This window comes from Dermacentor variabilis, chromosome 8 (genome assembly GCF_050947875.1).
Source record: "Dermacentor variabilis isolate Ectoservices chromosome 8, ASM5094787v1, whole genome shotgun sequence".
NCBI lineage: Eukaryota > Metazoa > Arthropoda > Arachnida > Ixodida > Ixodidae > Dermacentor > Dermacentor variabilis.
In genome coordinates, this window is record NC_134575.1 from 35947488 (window position 1) to 35967072 (window position 19585).

Here is a 19585-nt window from a genome sequence, read left to right on the forward strand (position 1 = left end):
CTACAGTTTCACTAAAGTTTATGCACAAGAAAAATACTCTGCACCAAGAATTGTTTGAAAAATGTTTGCTTAGCCAACGACCGCAAATAACAGTGGAGAAACTACCTACTCTTTTAAAGCAATGCATTTGGAAATCTTCGTTCTGTGGTGGACTTGTGTTCTCATGCTGTAATAAAGGCTTGCAGTTGCTAATCCAGTTGGAGCACTGATGGGCTCTTTCTTTTTTTCATCCCTTTATTCAGTTTTTGTTTTGTGTTTGAGCTTTGTTTTTTTCCTTACTTGACCACAAATCACTCAGCTCGAGTGTGCATTCAGCTTAGCTAAGACACAGGTGACCAGACCGTACAGTTTCCTGCAAAAATTAGCGGCACGAACACTGGGACTAGTGTCTGCGAAAGAAGCAAGCATGGCAGTTTCAGCCAGTGTGGGAGTGACGGTTGGTATGTGAACTTGCATAAACTTCATCCTTCTGGGGCTTCAACCGGCTTTGTGATTATGCAAATTTATTTCTTTCAACAAAATACTGGGTTACACATGCAACAATATTTGCAATGATAATGCATGTGCTGAAAGCCTCATTGGCTTCTGCATTTGGAAAAATAGCATTGTTTCGAAATTTGGGACAATAAAAGTAGTTAGAGTGTAGTAAACAGAGCCGCAAGAGCTTCTGAAGCCACAAGCACAAATATCAGACAAATCCCATCTCCGGACTATCATTAGCATGGTAACTGAACAAGTGCAGCGACCGAGTTCCCTCTGTAGTAATTTTCGCAGGAAAGCTCTGTAGGGTCAGGCCAAGTGGGCGACTGAGAGAGCAGTCAGCGAACCGGCCGACCAACTACAAGGCACCTGTTGCGGAACGCCTGGATCTCGGCGCGGATCTCCTTGGCACTGCGGGTGGCCTCCTCCATCTCGGCCTTGAGGCCCTCGATGTGGTTGTTGTACTCCTCGAGCGAGGAAATGATGGCCTCCTTGAAGTGGTCAATGCGCACGAACTCGTCGAAGAAGGGCAGGATGTCCTCGATCTTGATGAGGTCGCACTCCTGAAGAAACTCCATGGCGCGCTTGATGTCCTTCTGCTCCGTCACCACGTGCTGAGCTGTCACACGAGTCAGTGGAGGAAAGTTTTTGGGGCATTTGTAAGCCACGAAATATACCACGGGACAGAGTGATCAAGTGTGGTCAAACAAGGAATGTTGCTGGAGGCAACAGTCCAACATGGTGACTAGTCCACGTTGAGGCGGCAACTTCCTAGCTTGCAAGACTGAAGGTGAATTAGAAACTGACGAGCTTAAGGGGAAGCTTTAGCTCGGGAGGTCCTGTTTAAAATACATGGGAACAGAGAAATAATTTTTCTTGGCAACCACTGCAATTTCGAGGGCGTTCTTAGCACTTAAAAGAAAAAAATATATAAAAATGTAGTAACCTTAGGAAATTGATTATTCAATTTAGACACAACTTTTCTTTTGAGTCTTGATAATTGCAAAATGAAAAGAACGACAATTCAAGCATCAAGTTTATAACTCTGTAGTTCAACAATAAGTATGCTATTACAACTATGTAAACTGCATGTCTTAAGATATCTGAAATAAATAAAAATATTGATGCATTATGTACTACTCTGAAATATACCTCTCATTTTTTAGAACGACTTTTGCAATACGCCTTGCAAGCATTGTAACTTCACAAATCTGTAAATTTATACAGGAAGTTTCAACTATCGTGCACAGATTTCAAAATAACAAGAATTATTTTGTGTGAACAAGAGCAAGCGCATGTTGTTTTGTGTCTTGTTGAGAAACTGCCAGTAATTTTCTAATACCTGACATAGAATTATTTATTTAAAAGTGATTATCAAACTTTGCAATCGTTGTTCTAATTAGACAGCTTTAGAATAGCGTTTGCGACTGAATGTAAATGCAGTATATATGTAAAGAAACAGCGTCGCCCTCCCTGCACATGTACGCTTTGTACGTTGCTGGGCTTCTGAGGTTTATGCATGCTATGTTAACATACATTATTTGGCAAGCTTAATGTGCGTAATGTACACGTACGCTAGGAAATTGAGTTGTTGAACATGGCGGCACCTATGGCTCCCTCTTTAGAGTGAATTCTCGTGATGGCTCCGTTCTCGCTATAGGTGATCGCCAGTAACTGTTGGTATCAGCTTTCCTTTCCTCTAAACTCACCTGAAACATCAGTTATGAGAACCTAGCGCATCCAATTTCTGAGATTATTCAGTCATTTTGGTGTCCACAGGCCTACTGTTACGTGTCAGCAAAGAAATGACACGATGGTTTCTAATGGATTGTCTTAGCTTGGATACATTTAGAACGACGCACCAGATGGCACCCTGCCTTCTAATGTCTTCCTCGCGTTGGCCGTTCCCGTATGGTAAATTAAAGGTCTTGAATGGACAGGCATCATAACGGTATGCAAAGGTGCTCGCGTTTAACGTACGTAAGGCAACAAACGCTATTCGAAAACTGTCTATGGTCAACATACCGACTAGGCAGTTGCAGAGAACCGTAAGACATGTCAAAACGAGATGTCTCTAGCAAGGCACACATCACGTGTTGACTTTTTTCCATCGAATAAAGAAAGCCCGCAAATTATGAAAAATACCACGTGACTGCAGACCCATGTGCGCGCAACAGCTGTGCTATCAAACCGTGTGGGTCAGAAAGAAAGCTGTTCATCTCATGCTCGTCATTCAGAACAACGCAATTCCTATATGTTGATATGCAATGATTGCCTGAAGAGCTGTTCGCACGTCGTGCAAAGGAGACGCGTGCTGTCTTTGCTGCTGCTTGGCCCCAGTAACAGATGAACAGCTGGCTTTCTTACTTGAGGCTGTTTGATCACACTGCTATTCCGTATTCACTCGGTGCGCAGTCATGTGGCGTTTTTAATATTTCGTGGGATTTTTCTATTTGCTAGAAAGAGTAAAGTGCATCTTGCTGGGAACATATCATTGTTAGAACTATTGCTATCTTCTAAAACAATCTAATGGAACTCTTGACAATTAGAAAATTTGAAAAGTTAACTAATTCCTTTTATTTACGAATTGAAGGTCAGTGACCACAACATTACTGGGGGTTTCTCTACACGAATTGCATGTAGTCTTGCTCATGTGGAATAAATAGTCTGTATTTCTTTCTTAATTTGGAGCATTATAGCTGTGACACACTGTATATCAAATCTCTCTGCTCGTGATGGTCTAACCGATGCAGTTTGCAGAACTGTGATATCTGTTATTGGCATGAAGTTACAGACTTACAAAGTTCATGCCTCTATTTCTTTTTTCTTTTTTTAAGCGTACTGACTTTTGCCAATCGTTTTAAAAAAATGTGGTGTTCGAAGTTGAAATTCTGTTTCCTGGAGTTACTAGAATATAATGTTCTCTCTCAAATGCAGCAAACTTAATTCAAACCAGTCCTACCCTTGTCTTGTAAAAGCATTTATGTGTTTTAGATGCATCTGAGTAAAGAAACAGGAATTGGCCCCAAGCTAAAGCTTCTTCCTAAGGTGAAACAAGTTCTTCCATAAGCTTCTGTGCTTCCCATGAGCAAACACGTGTACTGGATTGCTTATTAATTGTTTGTACATCATTTCATTTTATTACTGTTAAAAATGTTTGCTTAGTAGTCTGCTACCTAAGCTGCTGTAGTGGGATATAGAAGGTAGTGGGTTCCCTGTCAGTTTAGTACAAAGCCCTCCTCTCAAAGTGAACATAGAATGAAATAACACACCATTCTACACTGTCCATCTTGGAAGGTTTTTGTAGATGCCTGAAGCAATTAACAAGCTCTATAACCTCTCACAAAAACAGCCGTACAAAAGAAAAGCAAATTTTTTAATTCTTCCCTGTTGCTCTGCTCTTATTCACAGGTGTGGAAGACTCCAACGAAGGGGTAAAAAACAGTTTGAACTTAGTAATTGAAGTTGCATCCAACGTAAGAATACCATATTTATTTGATTCTAACGTGCACATTCTTTTTTACCCCGGAAAAGTTCACCAAAGTGTGACACGTGCATTAGAACTTAGTACGAAACCAAAACTGCGATAGGTGCTGCCCAATTCCAACCCCTTCGAGCTCGAATCCCCACCTTCCAATCTCAAAGGTAGCGCTTTGCTGTACTGCAGGTGCCAAGAGTTTGCCATCATTGGACAAAGCGGGACATCTCAAATGCCACGGCCCAAACCGAAGATGACATGCTCTGGGGAGATGATAATCGTAAGAAGGCCTCGAACATGGACGACGAGTGGCACCCATTCCATTGTGGTTTGGACGTAATAAAACTTATCTTCCGAAGCGAGAACAACTCGCTAGTATCTCTCTCTCTTACTTTCAACATGAGGCCACGGAACAGTCGAGGGCATTCTATTTGCATTTCTTGAAGTATGAAACTTAGTGCGTGCGTGCGTGCATGCGTGCGTGTGGTATAAAATCGGATGCGGTGCTTTTTTTTTTATTATTCCGGCTGCGAAAGATCACTTGGTCGGTACAACCGAGGGTACGTCAGAATCGAGTGAATGCGGCACCTCCACTGCATCCGATATTTGTTATAATCCCACACGCCAGTACAACTGAGAAACATTTAAGAATTTGACATTTGCTCTGTTACATCCAATAATTTCATATATATCCGAGTTGGTTGCATCCAAGCCCGACTGTATTTAAATATCGGGACCGGCTTGTGGATGCTCCAAGTAGGACAGATCATGGCTACAAGTGCTTACCGATCTTGAGCCACAGTTTCTTTCGCAGCTCCTCGTTGTTCTCTGGCTTGTCAGCGTTCAGCTTTGCAAGGTCAATGTCCACCTGGAGATCAAAGGTTGTCGAATGTTTCTTTTTTTTTTGTTTTTGCAAACCCACAGAATACAATTTATGTTTGTATTAATACATTAGGATGGAGAGTAGGTACGAAAACAAGCGAAAGTGCACGACGGCAGGAAATTCCTCACCTCGAGCGCAAGGTCCACGGCTTCCTCGTAGAGCTCCATGGTGCTGTAGATGTGCACGCAGGCCCTCGTCAGTCGCAGCTCGGAGCAGACGCGCAGGGCGTACTTGAGGTCGTAGGGCACGGTAGCTTGGTCCTTGGAAAGAAGGACGTGTTGTACGACGTCAGGTGAAAATAAGGCACGACAAAGGGTAGGCTAAAATGCACCTTACTTGCATGATACTGTACTTTGTTTCACAAATAGCACGCAACGCTACGAAGACTAGAGAGAATTCTGTCACTGGCCGCTGTTGCAGACAAGAAATAGTGCATTACGTATGAGAGAAAGATATACAGTTAAACTTCAATACGTATAATGAAGTCGGTAAAATTGGCACTTCGCTACCTAGAAATCCTGTTATATGTATTGAAATTCGACCTTTTATGCCAATAAGTGCAGTCGCCGATAGATTTTTCTTACCCAGAAGGGGCTGTAAGAATTCCTGTATTGTCGGGCAATTAGAAAAAAAACTAATTTCAAGGACCAAAAATTTCATTGTTTAATTTAAAAGTCAGCAAACAATGATAATATTTCACATCGTGTCGACAATACCTTCACATCGGCAACACAAATCGAAGCCTGCGAAGCTTTCACAGCTACTTTGCTGCCGAGGCTGATACATCGCCTGCAGTGGGACGACACCGTCTTGCTCAGCCTATGCACCTGCTATAAGTTACTACCTCCTAGATAGGGTGCATGGTGGTGTCAGTGCTATGTGACAGTGACACCGTGACAGTGCCATGTGACAGTGACACCGTGACAGTGCCATGTGACAGTGACACCGTGACAGTGACAGTGAACAGTGACAGCCACGTGCTGCTGCGGCCAGGCTAGAGGAAATGTATGCTTGAGCATTGGGTTTTAGGGGGGGGAGGGGTGCGTGCACACACTGCCCGTGCTAGTAACTGTCAGTATTTTCATGCGCACAGATGACGAAAACTTGGGCAGGAACCATCGAAGGATGGTCGTCAAAGTGAAGCTATCTTCCTGGTTGACTGGGATAGGTTGCTGGGGACACTTGTTGGTTAGATCTATTGGTTAATGCCACGAAGCTTGTGGGTGCCGCGACGAACTACCTCCACAATCGGTCGCATTACAAACCACACTGAAACCCGAGCAAGGACGCGCATCATGCACTGGCATCGGGATCGGCACGCGAAGTCAATGCCTTTTGCTGCCGGGACAAGCCCAGTTCACTCGGCTGCGCAGCCGTTCGCACAAACTGGAAGGAAGAGTCAAAGAAAGGCTTCCCTTTGAGAAACGAAAACACTGACCTGCCCCTCGCGGTCGAGGTAACACATGAGCTTGGCGCTGTCCAGCCGAGCGTACAGGGCGAGCAGGTAGTTGTGGATGGCCTCGTCCCGGCTGCCCAGCTTGTAGACGCAGAACTCGAGGTAGCGGATCGCCTCGCACCCCTGCGTGCAAGGATGTTACGAGCCGAACAGTGTTAGGCACGAACCCCAATGCATAATAATGATAAATAACAATTAGGCGAAAAGGAATGCCAAGAAGTGGACGACGGTACACCTGGACTCGGAACCTAGCATAAAGCTACACTATGTCTCGCCAACTTCATGCAGTGAAGTGAAATCGATGGGTTGCGTTTGTGGGGGTCTCCTGCATGGCAAACGTCGGGCGGGTGCATCAAGCAGGTTTGGGGAGAGGGAGAAAGCCTCCTCCAAGCGGGTTGTGCATAGGAGCACAAGGGCTATCAGCACCGCCATGTGACTTCTTGTCAAGATTGCCAGAGTCTCTTTGGTCATTGACGAGCAGCGAGTTTAGAAGGCTCTGCCGCCACTCCCGCCGCCACTCCCGGTTTCCCACACATGGTTAGTCAACCAAATTTCTGCTGTGGCAGTCGCTACAGCTGCCGGTACCCCAGCTAGTAAGTCAGAAAGCCTTCTATACCTAGCGTATTATTCTCTTTGAGGAAACACTCAGCGATGTAAACTATGGCTAGCTGGCCTGCTCAAAGTGTTAGTTTCAATCGTAATAAATGCTTTCCGAGTGTACAAGTGGTTGTCATCCACTGTTTCCTCGAGCCTTCACCAGATCACAGTTGATGGGCAGGCTTGCGCCAACTGCAGTGTGCGCTGTGTCAAGGCCTAGAGCAGACGGTAACCCCTTTTGATCTCTACGCTTTACCCAACCAGAAAAGAGAACCAGCTGGAAGGCTTTTCCATTATCCACATCTAATTGCCTTCCGCGCTACGCCGACTGAATGAGTTTCACAGAAAGGTTAGTAGTGCAAAATGGATGACTCCTTGTGCTGCACCTGGAATGTGCAGCCGCCTCTCTCTACTGACTAAAGTAAATGCCATTAAATTTTTTTCTGATATCGGCACGTAACGAACATAAGCTTCGACAGTGCCAGCTTTATTACCAATGATGAAAGTGAGGAGGTCTAGCAGAAAATTTAGCACCACAAGGGCAATTAGAATGCCCTCCAGTCTTGCTGCATTTTTGAAGCGTGCAACACAGCTTGCCACCGACCTGCGATCGATCCTTGATGTTGTCATACTGGACCAAGGCGGGGATGAGCCGTGCTGGATCAAGCCGCTTCTCCTGTGCAATCCACATGTCCACCGTTTTCTGTGGGATGCTCTGCACCAGCGTTGGCGAGAACTGGTACACCAGCTCCGGGTTGTTCTGCAGCCACATCCAGTTGGAAGGTAAAAGAGAGAAAAAACAGAGGGAGAAAAACGTAAAGTGAGAAATGAAATTCCAGGGTTTTACATGCCAAGAACACAATCTTGTTATGAGTCACAATGTAGTAGGGGAACTCCAGATTTTTTTCTACCACCAAGGGTTCTGTCACATTTGGCCCTATCGAACTATGCCCACTATAGCCAGAATCAAACTGGCAACTGCAAGCTCAGCAGCGTGACGCCATAGCCACTGGACTACCAAGGTGGGTGAAAACATAGAGTGAGAAATGGACTGATTGATTGATGCATTCACAGACTGGCAGACTGACTGGTGACTGACTGGTGACTGACTTGACTTAACTCTGTGATTGGCTTACTGATTTACTGATTCATTGGCATGCTCACTAACTGGCACACTGACTCAGTGAAAGGCCGACTAACTTGACTGATTCACTCACTGACTGGCTGTCTGACTGATTGACTTGCTTGGTGACTGGCTTGACTGATTGAACCGCTGATTCACTGATTGGCTGGTTGACTGACTAACTCCATGACTAACTGACTCATTAATTCACTGGATGCTTGACCTGACTGACCAAGTAACAGATTTGACCGACTTGAGTGAACAAGCTAGCAGTGTGACTAATGGTGCTCTACGTCCACAAGGGGCTATGAGAAACGCTGCAGAGAGCTACGAATTAACTTCGACCAGCTGGGGTTCTTTAACATGCTCCTAAAGCTATGTGCACGAGAACTTTCACATTTCTCCCCAATCAGAATGCAGTCATGATGGCCAGGAGTCGTACCCGTGACTTTTTGCTACGCAGAACGTCACAACCACCGAACCACCGCAGCAATTTTCAAATAGTCCCCGTTTGCACAAGGGTTGTCAATAAACCTTTCTCAATGCAGCCCTTATCAGTAAACATCCAGATAGAAAGCTGTCCATTGAAACCTGATAGCATAGAAAAGACACTGCAGTACCTGTCGCGTGAGCACTTCAAGGGCAGCCGCGTAGTTCTTGTTCTGGATGTGGTACTGGATGACACGCTCAAAGTCTGCAGACACGAGAGAGACACCAAAAGTGGGCAAGTTATGTTGCAAGAGGGGATGGGGAAATGCAACAGAATGGAATATTTATGCAAATTTTCGCCCCACTTGAAAGATTTGCCGGAACCTTTTGCACCATGTGCACAGCTGCTCACTCTAAGGCGCATTTTAAAGTTTTTTTTTCCCGTGAGCTGCAAAGCATGTTTATACCAATACCGATTGGACAGTCGAGCATGTTCAAACCAACACTTATGTTTGTGTTTGAGCATTTCTATTACAGAAGAAGGTGCAATAGTTCAGCCGTGATCACATTAGCAAAAACAAGCAAACCCACACCGAAAAAAAATATTTATATGGGTTTTCGATTGAGTTTCTATGCAGTTTACAAAGACAATTCCTGTGAGCAACCCATTTGGGTGCTGCATACACAACTGTACCCGTCAAGATTGCACCTCAAAATCATAAGCACTAAAAGAAACAATCACGTTAACATAGATCGCATGTTTATAAGGACAGATATATTAGACTGAACCTGTGCTGTAAAAATTAAGCCTTTTGTGTGGAGTGTGCTTGGTGAAAAGCATGAGTAGATGAATGCCTACATATTTGATGATGACACCATCGTGTAACCATAACAGGATTATATAATTCATTGTTCTTGTCATTCTTGCCTTAATGCTAATCAGGCCTTGCAAGCAGCTGCCAAGTGTAATCCTGATCTGCCGGTGTCCACACTAAATGAGACAGAAAAAGTATCTGTTCATTGAAAATGAAGTCAACGGACAGAATTAACTGAAGAGGTTGAACCACTGCTGTTGTTGGGGTCTGCTTAAAAACAGAGCATACAATTTTTAAAAATGCACCTTAGAACTAAGCACCGAAGAGATTGTCAAGGGACTGCGCATGAGCACAGTAAAGCCATTTATATCTGAGAGCATTCACAGACCTTTCAAGATGTTGGCAAAGTCGATGAGGATGTTCTCTTCACCGTGCTTGGCGATGAGCTTGTAGACGGCACTTCGGTTATTGCTCACGCATTCCTGAAGGAACCAAAAGAAAGCGTTACACATGAAGAATACCACATCTCCTCAACTCGTCAGCTTTACTCAACATCAACAACATCCTTCAACATCTCAACAACAACAACTCAACATCTTTACTTCTTTATGCCAATAATGACCAAGACAAGGAAGGACAGCAAAATTTGAGGCAAACAGAATAAGTTACAAATGCCAAGGAAGAAATACTGCCTTCTCAGAGAGCCAGACTATTCAGGGAAACTGAGGTGCTTGCCTCTTATTAACAACCATATGAATATAAGCCAACAGACAGTGAAGCCTATGGCATATTAACTGACTCTTTACTGAAATGTTGAATTAATTATGAATGAGGAGGGGAAAGTTTCCAGTCAGTTACATGTCCCCTTCAGGTGCTGATTATTTCTGTCCATTGAAAACTTAGTTTCACCCCATTTCTTGCATATTCAGGATCATGAAAGGCATACAGCTTCAGAAGGAATCAAGAATTTTCTATTTTTCAGCAAGTTCTGTCAAGTTTACAGAATGTGGATCCCATGCAAGAACTCTTTACCGGAACGTCAAGTATGAGGACATCAACTATGTCATGTCTAGCATACTTGGAAAGTACCTATGAAGTCAGTAGTAAAATATGCCCAATGTAAAAATTTGTGAAAAACAATATGAAAGTGTTGAACATGACACCCGATGACATACTGACATTGAGATCAAACAGACTACCGTCTACCTTCCAACTCGTTTTACTAAAACACCTTCAGCATGTCAAAGTTGCAGCACAAGTCCTATTTATAAGTATTTCAAAATGGTCAGGGACGTGGATATTTTGCTTAATATGTTCGGAAGATTTTGCGCTTACTGCTGCACTGTTTTTGCTCAAATTTAGCAGAAAGGTTACATTTGAGAGTTTACGTTGTTCAATGTAACACTAGGCACAGCGACATGCCTGCTTTTCTAAAGACAAAGAATGATAAACTGTGTTTGTCTATGAGAAAAATGGCTGCAGCGAAAACGGCGCTAGTATAAGCTTATATCGCCTCCTGTCAGCAGCTGCAGAAAGTAGCCATTCAGGGAGGGTTGCCACATGTTCCAGAGAAGTGCCTCGGCACCTGTCTTGAGCCAAAACAACGAACACAACCAGAGAAATGCAAACAACTGAAGCTTGTTCGAATAAACATTGTTATGTCTGTTCTTGTTGCCATCTCTTCCATGCCACAAGATCAAACATAATCATGAACGAGTACTTCTGACTAAGGTTCAACAAACACTGCTGCGTTTGTTTGTGTCGCCTTTACCTTCGACATTACGAGAACAAACACAACCAGCCGAGCACCATCTGCAGACTAAGGTTTAGTTGAATAAACGTGGTCCTGTTTGTTTTTACTAGCATCTCCAAGACAACAAACCCGAAAGGAATGCCAACCACGAAAGTTTGTCCAAACGAGCAGCACAACAAGCAGACGGCAACGACAACTAAGACACACAGTTGTTTTTGTGCACATTGCCATCTGCTTTGCACAACATTCCACAACATTTTGCAACACTAGTAACAGCGCACTAAGGATGATGGACGGTGAAAGAGACAACACAGGCGCTAATTGAGACTTACCATATAAAAAAATAATGCAGACATGGGTATAAGCAGAATGTCAATCATGTAGCATGACACTGGGGCTCTGTACCTCGATTGACGATTAACATGTCATTTGCTGGTTATCGCCTTGCCTGGCACATGCGTAGTGTTCGCGTCAACTTACTAAATGCTTTCCCAATAAAAATGTCCACAACGTGTCTGACTAAACAGATCCAACCAAGATTTCTGCCTACCGCTACTTTAGGCTCTTCCAGAAGTCCCCGGAACTCCGCAACGAGGTTGAGGTAGGTCCCCTCATTCTGCCTGCCTGCCGTGCGCAGCGTGCCGAGCCTGTTCAGGAACAGCTCGATGAGCCAGAAGGTGATCACCGTCGTCTGCGTCTTGTCGGAGGGCCGCAGGCCCTTGAGCTTCTGCAGCAGGAACCGGCGCAGCGAGTCCTCATTGTCCTCCTCAGCACACTGGAGGAACTTGAGCGATACCTCCTCGAAAGAGGCGCGAGTCTGCGCGTACAGCTCCGCACTCTTCACATACCTGCAGCAAGAGTTCCCATTTCTTTTTATGGAGAAGATCGTTATTGTGGCCACAGTCATTCGAACAATCGGCAGACGTCAACCATTCCTCCCATACTGAACTCATCTACTGTGACAGCAGCCGGCGTTGACAGTGGGCGCGATAGTAATCTCAAGAACAACTACTTTCAAGATGCGCGTGTCACTTCGTCCACTACGTTACTGCCTTTTGTATAGGGGTGCTGCTATAGTGAAATTGCCAGAGTGAATAGATCATGAAATTATTTGAGAAAAATTATCTGCAAATATTTAAACCAAATATCAGACACTTTCCGACTTCTTAAGTGAAATATAAAGTGTGCGAGGTACCATTCGGTTAAAAAAAAAAAATTTAAGCCTTGTTTATATTATTTCTCACACGCACGCAATGCTGTTCCATCATATGGTTCATAGTTATAGAAGCATGTAACGCCCAACTGAATGTCTAGTCAACTGTTATGTGGCACACCATGACAATGACAGAAATGAGACACGAGCACAGCACGTCACCAGATTCACCAAAATGTGTTTGTTGAAGGGGAGAAGTGTGGTACTACAGCATAGCACATTGTTTTAAATGGATGCAAATATGCTGACAATGGTTAAATTATAAATTGCTGAGCCAAAAACTGAGACAAAAAATTTGCATGTTGTCTGCCTAAACGCAGGGCCTTCTTATGAAATGACTGGAGATTGTTAGCAGAAGTTAGCCCGATGCATTCGTTCAGAAACCGGTGCCCTTGCACGACAACCAGCAGGATCACTCGGGACACTCCTTACTTGTGTCTATTGCTCTCCTTCGAGATTATCATGAATGCTGAAAGTCCCCTTACATTTGAACAGAAGCGAAGACTCAACAATTTCGAATAGCCGATTCTCGAATCGAATATATGAATGAAATAGCAAGGACAATTTAATGTGTCATCAGAACTTCAGGTGTTCGCACACCCTTACTTTTGTGACCTCTGAAATGCATGCACAAGTGCTACCACTCTGAGTGTGTGGTCTGGCGAAACACTGCACAAATCGGCAAGTTCAAGAGCTGTGGGACAGCAAAATGAGGAGGCAGCCTGATGATGACAACCTGATAATGCATTGTCAGATGGTCATCATCAAATGCTTCCCGTTGTCAAAAAAAAGAAACGCTCATTGTCATATGTCGAAAAGAGGTCAAAGCTACTGATGTAATGTGGTAAGTGTCAAAGCATCATTTTGAAGAACACACAACAGAAAATTTTCTGTGTCACATCGTCAAATGTTTGATGATGACAACATGATAATGACGATAATGACTGTTGTCATCAAATGAACATTGTCAAGCATTTATCAATGTCAGCACCATCATCAAAATCATGCTCACTGTCAAAGAGATTGAAGCTACTGATATAGCACAATTTTGTTGAGCACATTACAGAAAATTTCCCGCATGCACATAAATTTATGGCGCTGTTCGATGAGAGCACAGTCAGAAATTAAGGGTGGATTATTATTGATGACAGTTGATGGAAAGTTATTGGTTGACATACCCGCATACACTTACAGCTCTGCACTTTTTAGATATTTGTGTCTGCGTTCATCTAATTACCCACAATAACACTACATCAGGAAGCAGCTGTCAGCTTAATTATCTGCTATGGCTGATACAAAAGCAAATCTTGGAAGCTGTCACTTACTCCTTCTTTTTGAAGAGATCTTCGGCATGTTTCGTGAGGACTTGGTCCAGCTTCTGGGGGTCTCCCTTTGTAAAAAAAAAATTTGAAACAAACAATGTTTTAAAAAGGAAAATTTACGAACATTTCCCTCATACCACATACCTTGCAATGCTTCTTGGCAAGGTCGTACTGGCAACTTTTCAGGTACACTTCCCAGACGTTCCTGCACGTACGTTTGGTAGGGTGAGTGGCCGATCGAGTGGTTCATTGCCACCTCCCACTCGCATATCGCATTCACACTGTTCGCCAAGGTAAGTAAGCCAAGCAGCAGACAGCCACTTATGATGTCTGGTTCATTCATTCACGGGGTTCAAAGTTCCGAAATCAACTTTGGGGCTATGAGAGACACCGTAATGGAGGGCTCCAAATTAATTTTTACCACCTGAGGTTCTATAATGTGCACTTAAGTGCACGACAGTTTTTTTCATCCTAACCCCAGAAAAATGCAGCTGTGGCTCCCAGGAATTGAACCAGCCGCCTTGTACTTAGCAGAACAAAGCAGTCGCTGAGAGACTCTGGCGGGTGGTGATTACTTATGTCAATAAAGAATAAAGACTGTGCTCAAAATACACAAATTCACTAGGAGATTGCTTTAAATCTGTTTTCTTTTAAAAACTGCTGGCGATTGGAATGTACCACTTTCTGACACTGCAAAAGCAGCGTCCGACAACTTTTTGTTTCTTTTCTGTTGTTCTTGTCATTGAAACAATTGTATACTATTTCCTTTGCACAAGGTTTTTTTTTTTTCTTCATTAATTTCTTTTCAGCGCACTTATTGCAGTTGCACTTTCCATTGGAAAATTCTGCTTCTGCTGCGGCACTGTCCTGTGCTGGCTCACCTGTCCTCGTTCGTGACCTTGTAGCGGTACACGGCCAGCTCGGAGAAGGCCCAAATCGTGCCCTGAACGGGATCCCTGGCCAGACCGACTGCACGGCCATACATCTGTGAAGACCAAGCCACCATGCATAAGCTGAAGGAATCCACAACTACAACCTGCGAGATCTTACCTGTGCTTAACCAGAAGGCAAGGAGAAAAATAATTATATGAAAACAAAAAATCCTGGTGTACGCAGATTCAACACCTAAGCTGCACCTCGTCTTCGAGATGTACTCTACATGTTTTCATGACATCTTCAGGCTCAGCCAAAAAATGTGCAGTGATCCAAGGTATACCGCGTCCCAACTTCCATGACCCTATAACCCAAACATAATTCCACATCATAAAAAATTATACGTTGTTTACCTTTATTTCTGGCAATGGAAAGTACAGTCGCCCAAATAAAAGCCAATGAAATTTTATTTTGGTGATAAGTTAATTAGCATGTTAATTAATTAGTGATTTGTTTGCTGTACTATCTGCAACTGAGAACTCTCTCCAGAATATGAAAAACAGTACCATAAGCTTGGCGTTAAGTTTGCCCTGCTTAAATCAGAATTTTGAACCATTGAAACAGCGCAGCAGACATGATACACTGGGCATTACAGGGACAAGCCGATAAAATCCACGACAACTGCAAGGCCTGATCCGTGCTTACCCCGGAAGGCAAAGGCAACGCTAATCACGCCTAAAACAAAACTCCAAATGTATACAGACTCAGCATGTAAATTCCACCTCCCATTTGAGATGTGCTCAAGACACCTTCAAGATACCTTCAACGCATACTGATCTAAAGGCTCAACCAGACGTACGCGTTCCAATGCGTCCGCACACGCCGCGCTGACTCGACGTCGCGTGGCGCCCGACGGAGGAAGAGGGCGCGCACCCAAACGATGCACGAGTTGCCGCGCGTAGCCGCGCGTCTCGTCGCGGCGGCGCAGTGTTGCTAGCTTGCCATGTTCAAGGCAGTCTAGCCTTCGCTTAACGGCCTCGTTAAGCAATGTGTTACATATTAGACAGTTTTAGTTTAGCGTCAGCAACTACAGCGTACGCTATACGCTATAATATAGCGTACGCTAAGCAGCGCACGTTTTCTACAATTTTAGTTGACCGGCGATATCTTCGAATCTCAGAGGCCATATGCCGTTGTTGCGGCTATTTCGCGCCATTAGCGACAGGTGGCGTTGACATCTCGAACGTTTCTTTCGTTAGGCTTCGACTCGTTCGAAACGAGAAGCGATCTCAAAAACACCACGAGGTTATCCATAATACTCTGTCGTCGAAGCGGCCTGAGACTAAGCGAAAGCCGTTTACACAGTCATTTGTTACGAACGAAGTGCATTTTACAAGAGCAACGCCAAATTCAATTCGAAGCGGGCAGCCGGGACCGCCGCCATGTTTCCCGCAAGCTTGCCTGAACGTCGTGCGAAGAGTCGTTCCGGAAGTGACGTTGGCTTGCCGTGGTCATGTGAGGTGTGTCATGCTACTGACGCGAGCGGCAGCTTCCGGCGCGGGCGCAAAAATTCTAGCGGTTGTAGGTCTCCACGCCGCCGCGCGCCGACACGCGAAACAGCCTCCGCGCCTGACGCCGTACGCGCCCAGGCGTGGTGCGGCGCGTGCGGGCGCATTGGAACGCGTACGTCTGGTTGAGCCTTAAGGCACAGCCCAACTTCAATTGTAGAATGCAACTCAAATGGGGGCGATTCCCACACGAGGGTTGAAAAACCTCTCAGGTCACTAGAACAACTTCACACCATGATGATCCTGCTTTTCAGATCATCCTTATGAATCCTACGTTTTCTGTCTACATAACAAGGACTGCTGGAACCACCATGCAACTCAAATACATTCATATCACTTACATGTCATGCCTTTTTTCCCACAATTGTTCTATTATCCATATGGAATTTTCCATGTGCAAGAAACAATCATTCATGCAATGATGTGGGTTTTAAGATTACTTCTTTGAGAACACTAATAAAATAAGCCCAATTTATATCTGTAATTCCTTTGGAGCACCTATTTCTTTTACAGCGACTCAATTTCATCAACATTCCTTTTCTTCGGGCCTGAATCTTGCATACCTCGCACCACAGCACATCTTTTTCTCACATGTTTGTGGCTGAGAACAAAAGCTCAGAGAGAGAAAAATGTAATGTACACACCTCAGGAAAGACATCCTCGAAGACCAGTTCTTCGTTCAGTAGACAGTAAGCTCTCAACCTACAAATGAAAGCGCAAAGGATAAATTAGTTGCTGTTCTCAAACTGCTGATTCATGGGCCTTGCCATTCGAATGCAACCTGTGGACAACTACAGACACCCCAGTGGAGGTTAACTTTAGCTACCCGTGATACCTTGAACAAGAACAAAATATGAAAAATACAAGTGTGTCCTTTGCATTCTGTTTCGACCAGACTGGGAATGCAGTGAGCGAGAACCAAACTTGCGCTTCTGTGCTCAGCACCAGAGCACCGCAGTTGCCGAACCTGTGAGTGGGTGTTTCGAGGTTGGCACGAGGCATAGGCAGCAGTATGCACATAAACTAAGCCAAACCACTGCCTCGATTAATTTGTTTGGAGTGCTCAGAAACTTGAGTAGTGCTACAAGGATGACGACAGATATATAGCCAGTGGAGTTTACCAACTCTTGGGAACAAGGGACACAATGACCGGTAGTTCCTAAATGAGACACACTAAGGAATCAAACAAGTCTGTTAAGGTTTGCTGGTGGGCTAATTGGTTCCAATTCATAGTGAACGAATAATGGTGCATAATGATGAGGACGAGAAGGCAGCACACACATGCGCTGTGCGGAGTCTTTTTTGTCCTCAACCTTACATGCCATTATATGTTCACTGTGAATCAAAGAAGCTTGAATCACCACGATGATATATGGAATGTTCATCTGCTTAAGCAATGCAGAACTCCAAAGCCTAGGTCATTAACGGGCGACGTCCCATAACCGATATGTGCTCAGCAATCATGTTTGCCCCCCCCCCCCCCCCCACTTTGCCATCTCTTTTCAATGCTGCATAGCTCCTACCTTTGTGTGTCATGCGGGAAAGCCAAAAGTCACGAGAACCGAGAGTTGTGCGTCCCCTAGATCAATAACGCGAAAGTGATTTCCTTTTGTGCCCAAGGCGATCAGCACCGTCGGGTAGTGTTAGAAGGAATGCTCGTGCCGTCTCTTTTCAAAGCTGCACAGCTCCCACCTTCATGTGTCATGCGGGAAAGCCAAAAAGTCGCGAGAACCAAGAGTCGTGCAGTGAAGACGTATGTAAGGATGCAGGAGGGAGTTGAACGTGCCCATAAACACGACGGTGCACGGCACTGCAGTGCCATGCGTCGTGTGTAGTTCTGTGGGTTGTCACATTACGCATTCGTCTCAATTCTTGAAGCACTACTCAGTTTCGGCATATAAAAGTACAGTCGTGCAAGAGGTGGCAACTGTAATAATGCTATTGAGTAATTTGCCTTTCTGTTGCTTAATAATACATTTGTTAATACTGCCGGTTGTCAAAAAACAGCGAAATAAGCTTTCTGGTCGGAATTAGCATAAAAAAATGAACAATATAAGAGGGCTCACTGCTTCACTAGTTTCACTGAGTCATGGCATCGTTCACCTGTCATTAAAGAGCACCAGCGTATGGAACTCTGTGAGAACCATGGAGAGAGGCTTCCTCAGCATCTTCCGTTGAGCATCTTCGTTCCCGTATCTGAGTTGCCGTAGCTAAAGAACACAAAACTTTGTGCTTGTATGACTATTAGATGAAGTGCGAGAAGACAGACAGTTCCTCCAAAATTATTTGAGAACTGCTAAATTCACCCAACAAGTAGCTGCTAACCGATGACTTCCTTTCTATGTGACAATTTTATCACATGTTTAGATTTTCTTTGTTTTTCCATGTCATCTATTTTCGAAAAAAATTACTTATTGCTGGTTTTTTGAGTGACAACCATAAATATAACGGCACTTTGTTAGGTAAATGCAGACCCCGAGTAAACAAAGATAGCGTGAGATTTACAAGTGCTGTTCCTTTGCCATGCATCGCAAGCAGTTTGGTTCACAACAATGTTTATTTTTTTATTTTTTTTTTTCAATTTGGACAACCCTGTGCAGATTTGAGATCAAACATTTGCACGACTGCCAACTTTCTAAATGTGCACAAAGTGCAGACGGCCATAAAAGCTTACAAGACAGTAAAGTCCGAAAATATCTGAATTCTTGAGAAGTCCGAGCACGCTGCCTCAAATTTAGACTTTCAATCTGTAGAAGCTTTCGCACCATACAGAGTGATCCATAAAAATGCCAAGTTCAAACAAAATAAAAATTCATATTTGTCAAGAAAGACATGCCTCGCAAACTCGTGCGGTCGGCCATGCACGAAAATGAGCGCACGCATGCATGTCCCAGTGGGCATGCGCTCTAAGCTACACAGGCTGAGAAGGATACTCCAAGAGCTTGGCATTGAACAGAACAACCTTGGAGTCGGAGTCCATGGCAGGCAGCAAGACATCACCAAAGTAGACACCAGGTTCTGCCGAGAAAGAGAACAACCATTCAAGCACACAATAGATCTTTCTACTCCACAAACGAGGAAAAAATTTATGATATATAGGTTAACTGAGGCTTTGAAATCAGACAACCCCGAAACTCTTCTAGTCTCTAATAAAACTATTGCTTCCTTTTCACCTATGGAATCATCTTTTCTCAAGGAGTAAAATGCAAGTTTTTTGTGTCTGCAGTTTCTGGCCAAAGCTCGGCCAACAGTGTCCCAACAAGGGAAGCTTCAGCTTGGAGCCAACATTTTGATGAGGGTGTTAGGACCTGACAGCCCTTTGTAAGACAAGGAGCCAAAATGAATTAATTAAACCTGGGGGGTTTTATACGTCCAGAAATTAAGCAAGAGGGGGGGGGGCTGCACAGGGTCGTCATAGTGGAGGAATACGGATTAATCTTCGCCCTTATTGGCAAAGGTGAGCGCTAGAGCGGGATGGAAAGAAAGGCGGGAAAGACATCCGGGAAAAAAAGCGTCTTTCCTGATCCCATTCTCTGCTTCTTTTCCATACCACTTTAGTGCTGCGCCTTGAGCAAAATGTTGCACCAGCTAGCCC

General features: G+C 44.3%; 1 protein-coding gene across 1 annotated transcript in view; it reads right to left on the bottom strand.

Annotated features, from left to right (window-relative positions):
• The window catches only part of dor (vacuolar protein sorting-associated protein 18 dor), a 44228-nt gene that overhangs the window by 11121 nt on the left and 13522 nt on the right, over positions 1–19585 (bottom strand). The window contains exons 10-23 of the mRNA XM_075701797.1: positions 18924–19008; positions 18094–18186; positions 16635–16692; positions 14431–14534; positions 13694–13754; positions 13553–13617; positions 11565–11862; positions 9650–9743; positions 8638–8711; positions 7499–7654; positions 6280–6420; positions 4970–5101; positions 4745–4826; positions 850–1099 (exon numbers count right to left, since the gene is read on the bottom strand). Of these exons, the coding sequence (XP_075557912.1) occupies positions 850–1099; positions 4745–4826; positions 4970–5101; positions 6280–6420; positions 7499–7654; positions 8638–8711; positions 9650–9743; positions 11565–11862; positions 13553–13617; positions 13694–13754; positions 14431–14534; positions 16635–16692; positions 18094–18186; positions 18924–19008 (1693 nt within the window). The remainder of the gene's footprint in view (positions 1–849; positions 1100–4744; positions 4827–4969; positions 5102–6279; positions 6421–7498; positions 7655–8637; positions 8712–9649; positions 9744–11564; positions 11863–13552; positions 13618–13693; positions 13755–14430; positions 14535–16634; positions 16693–18093; positions 18187–18923; positions 19009–19585) is intronic.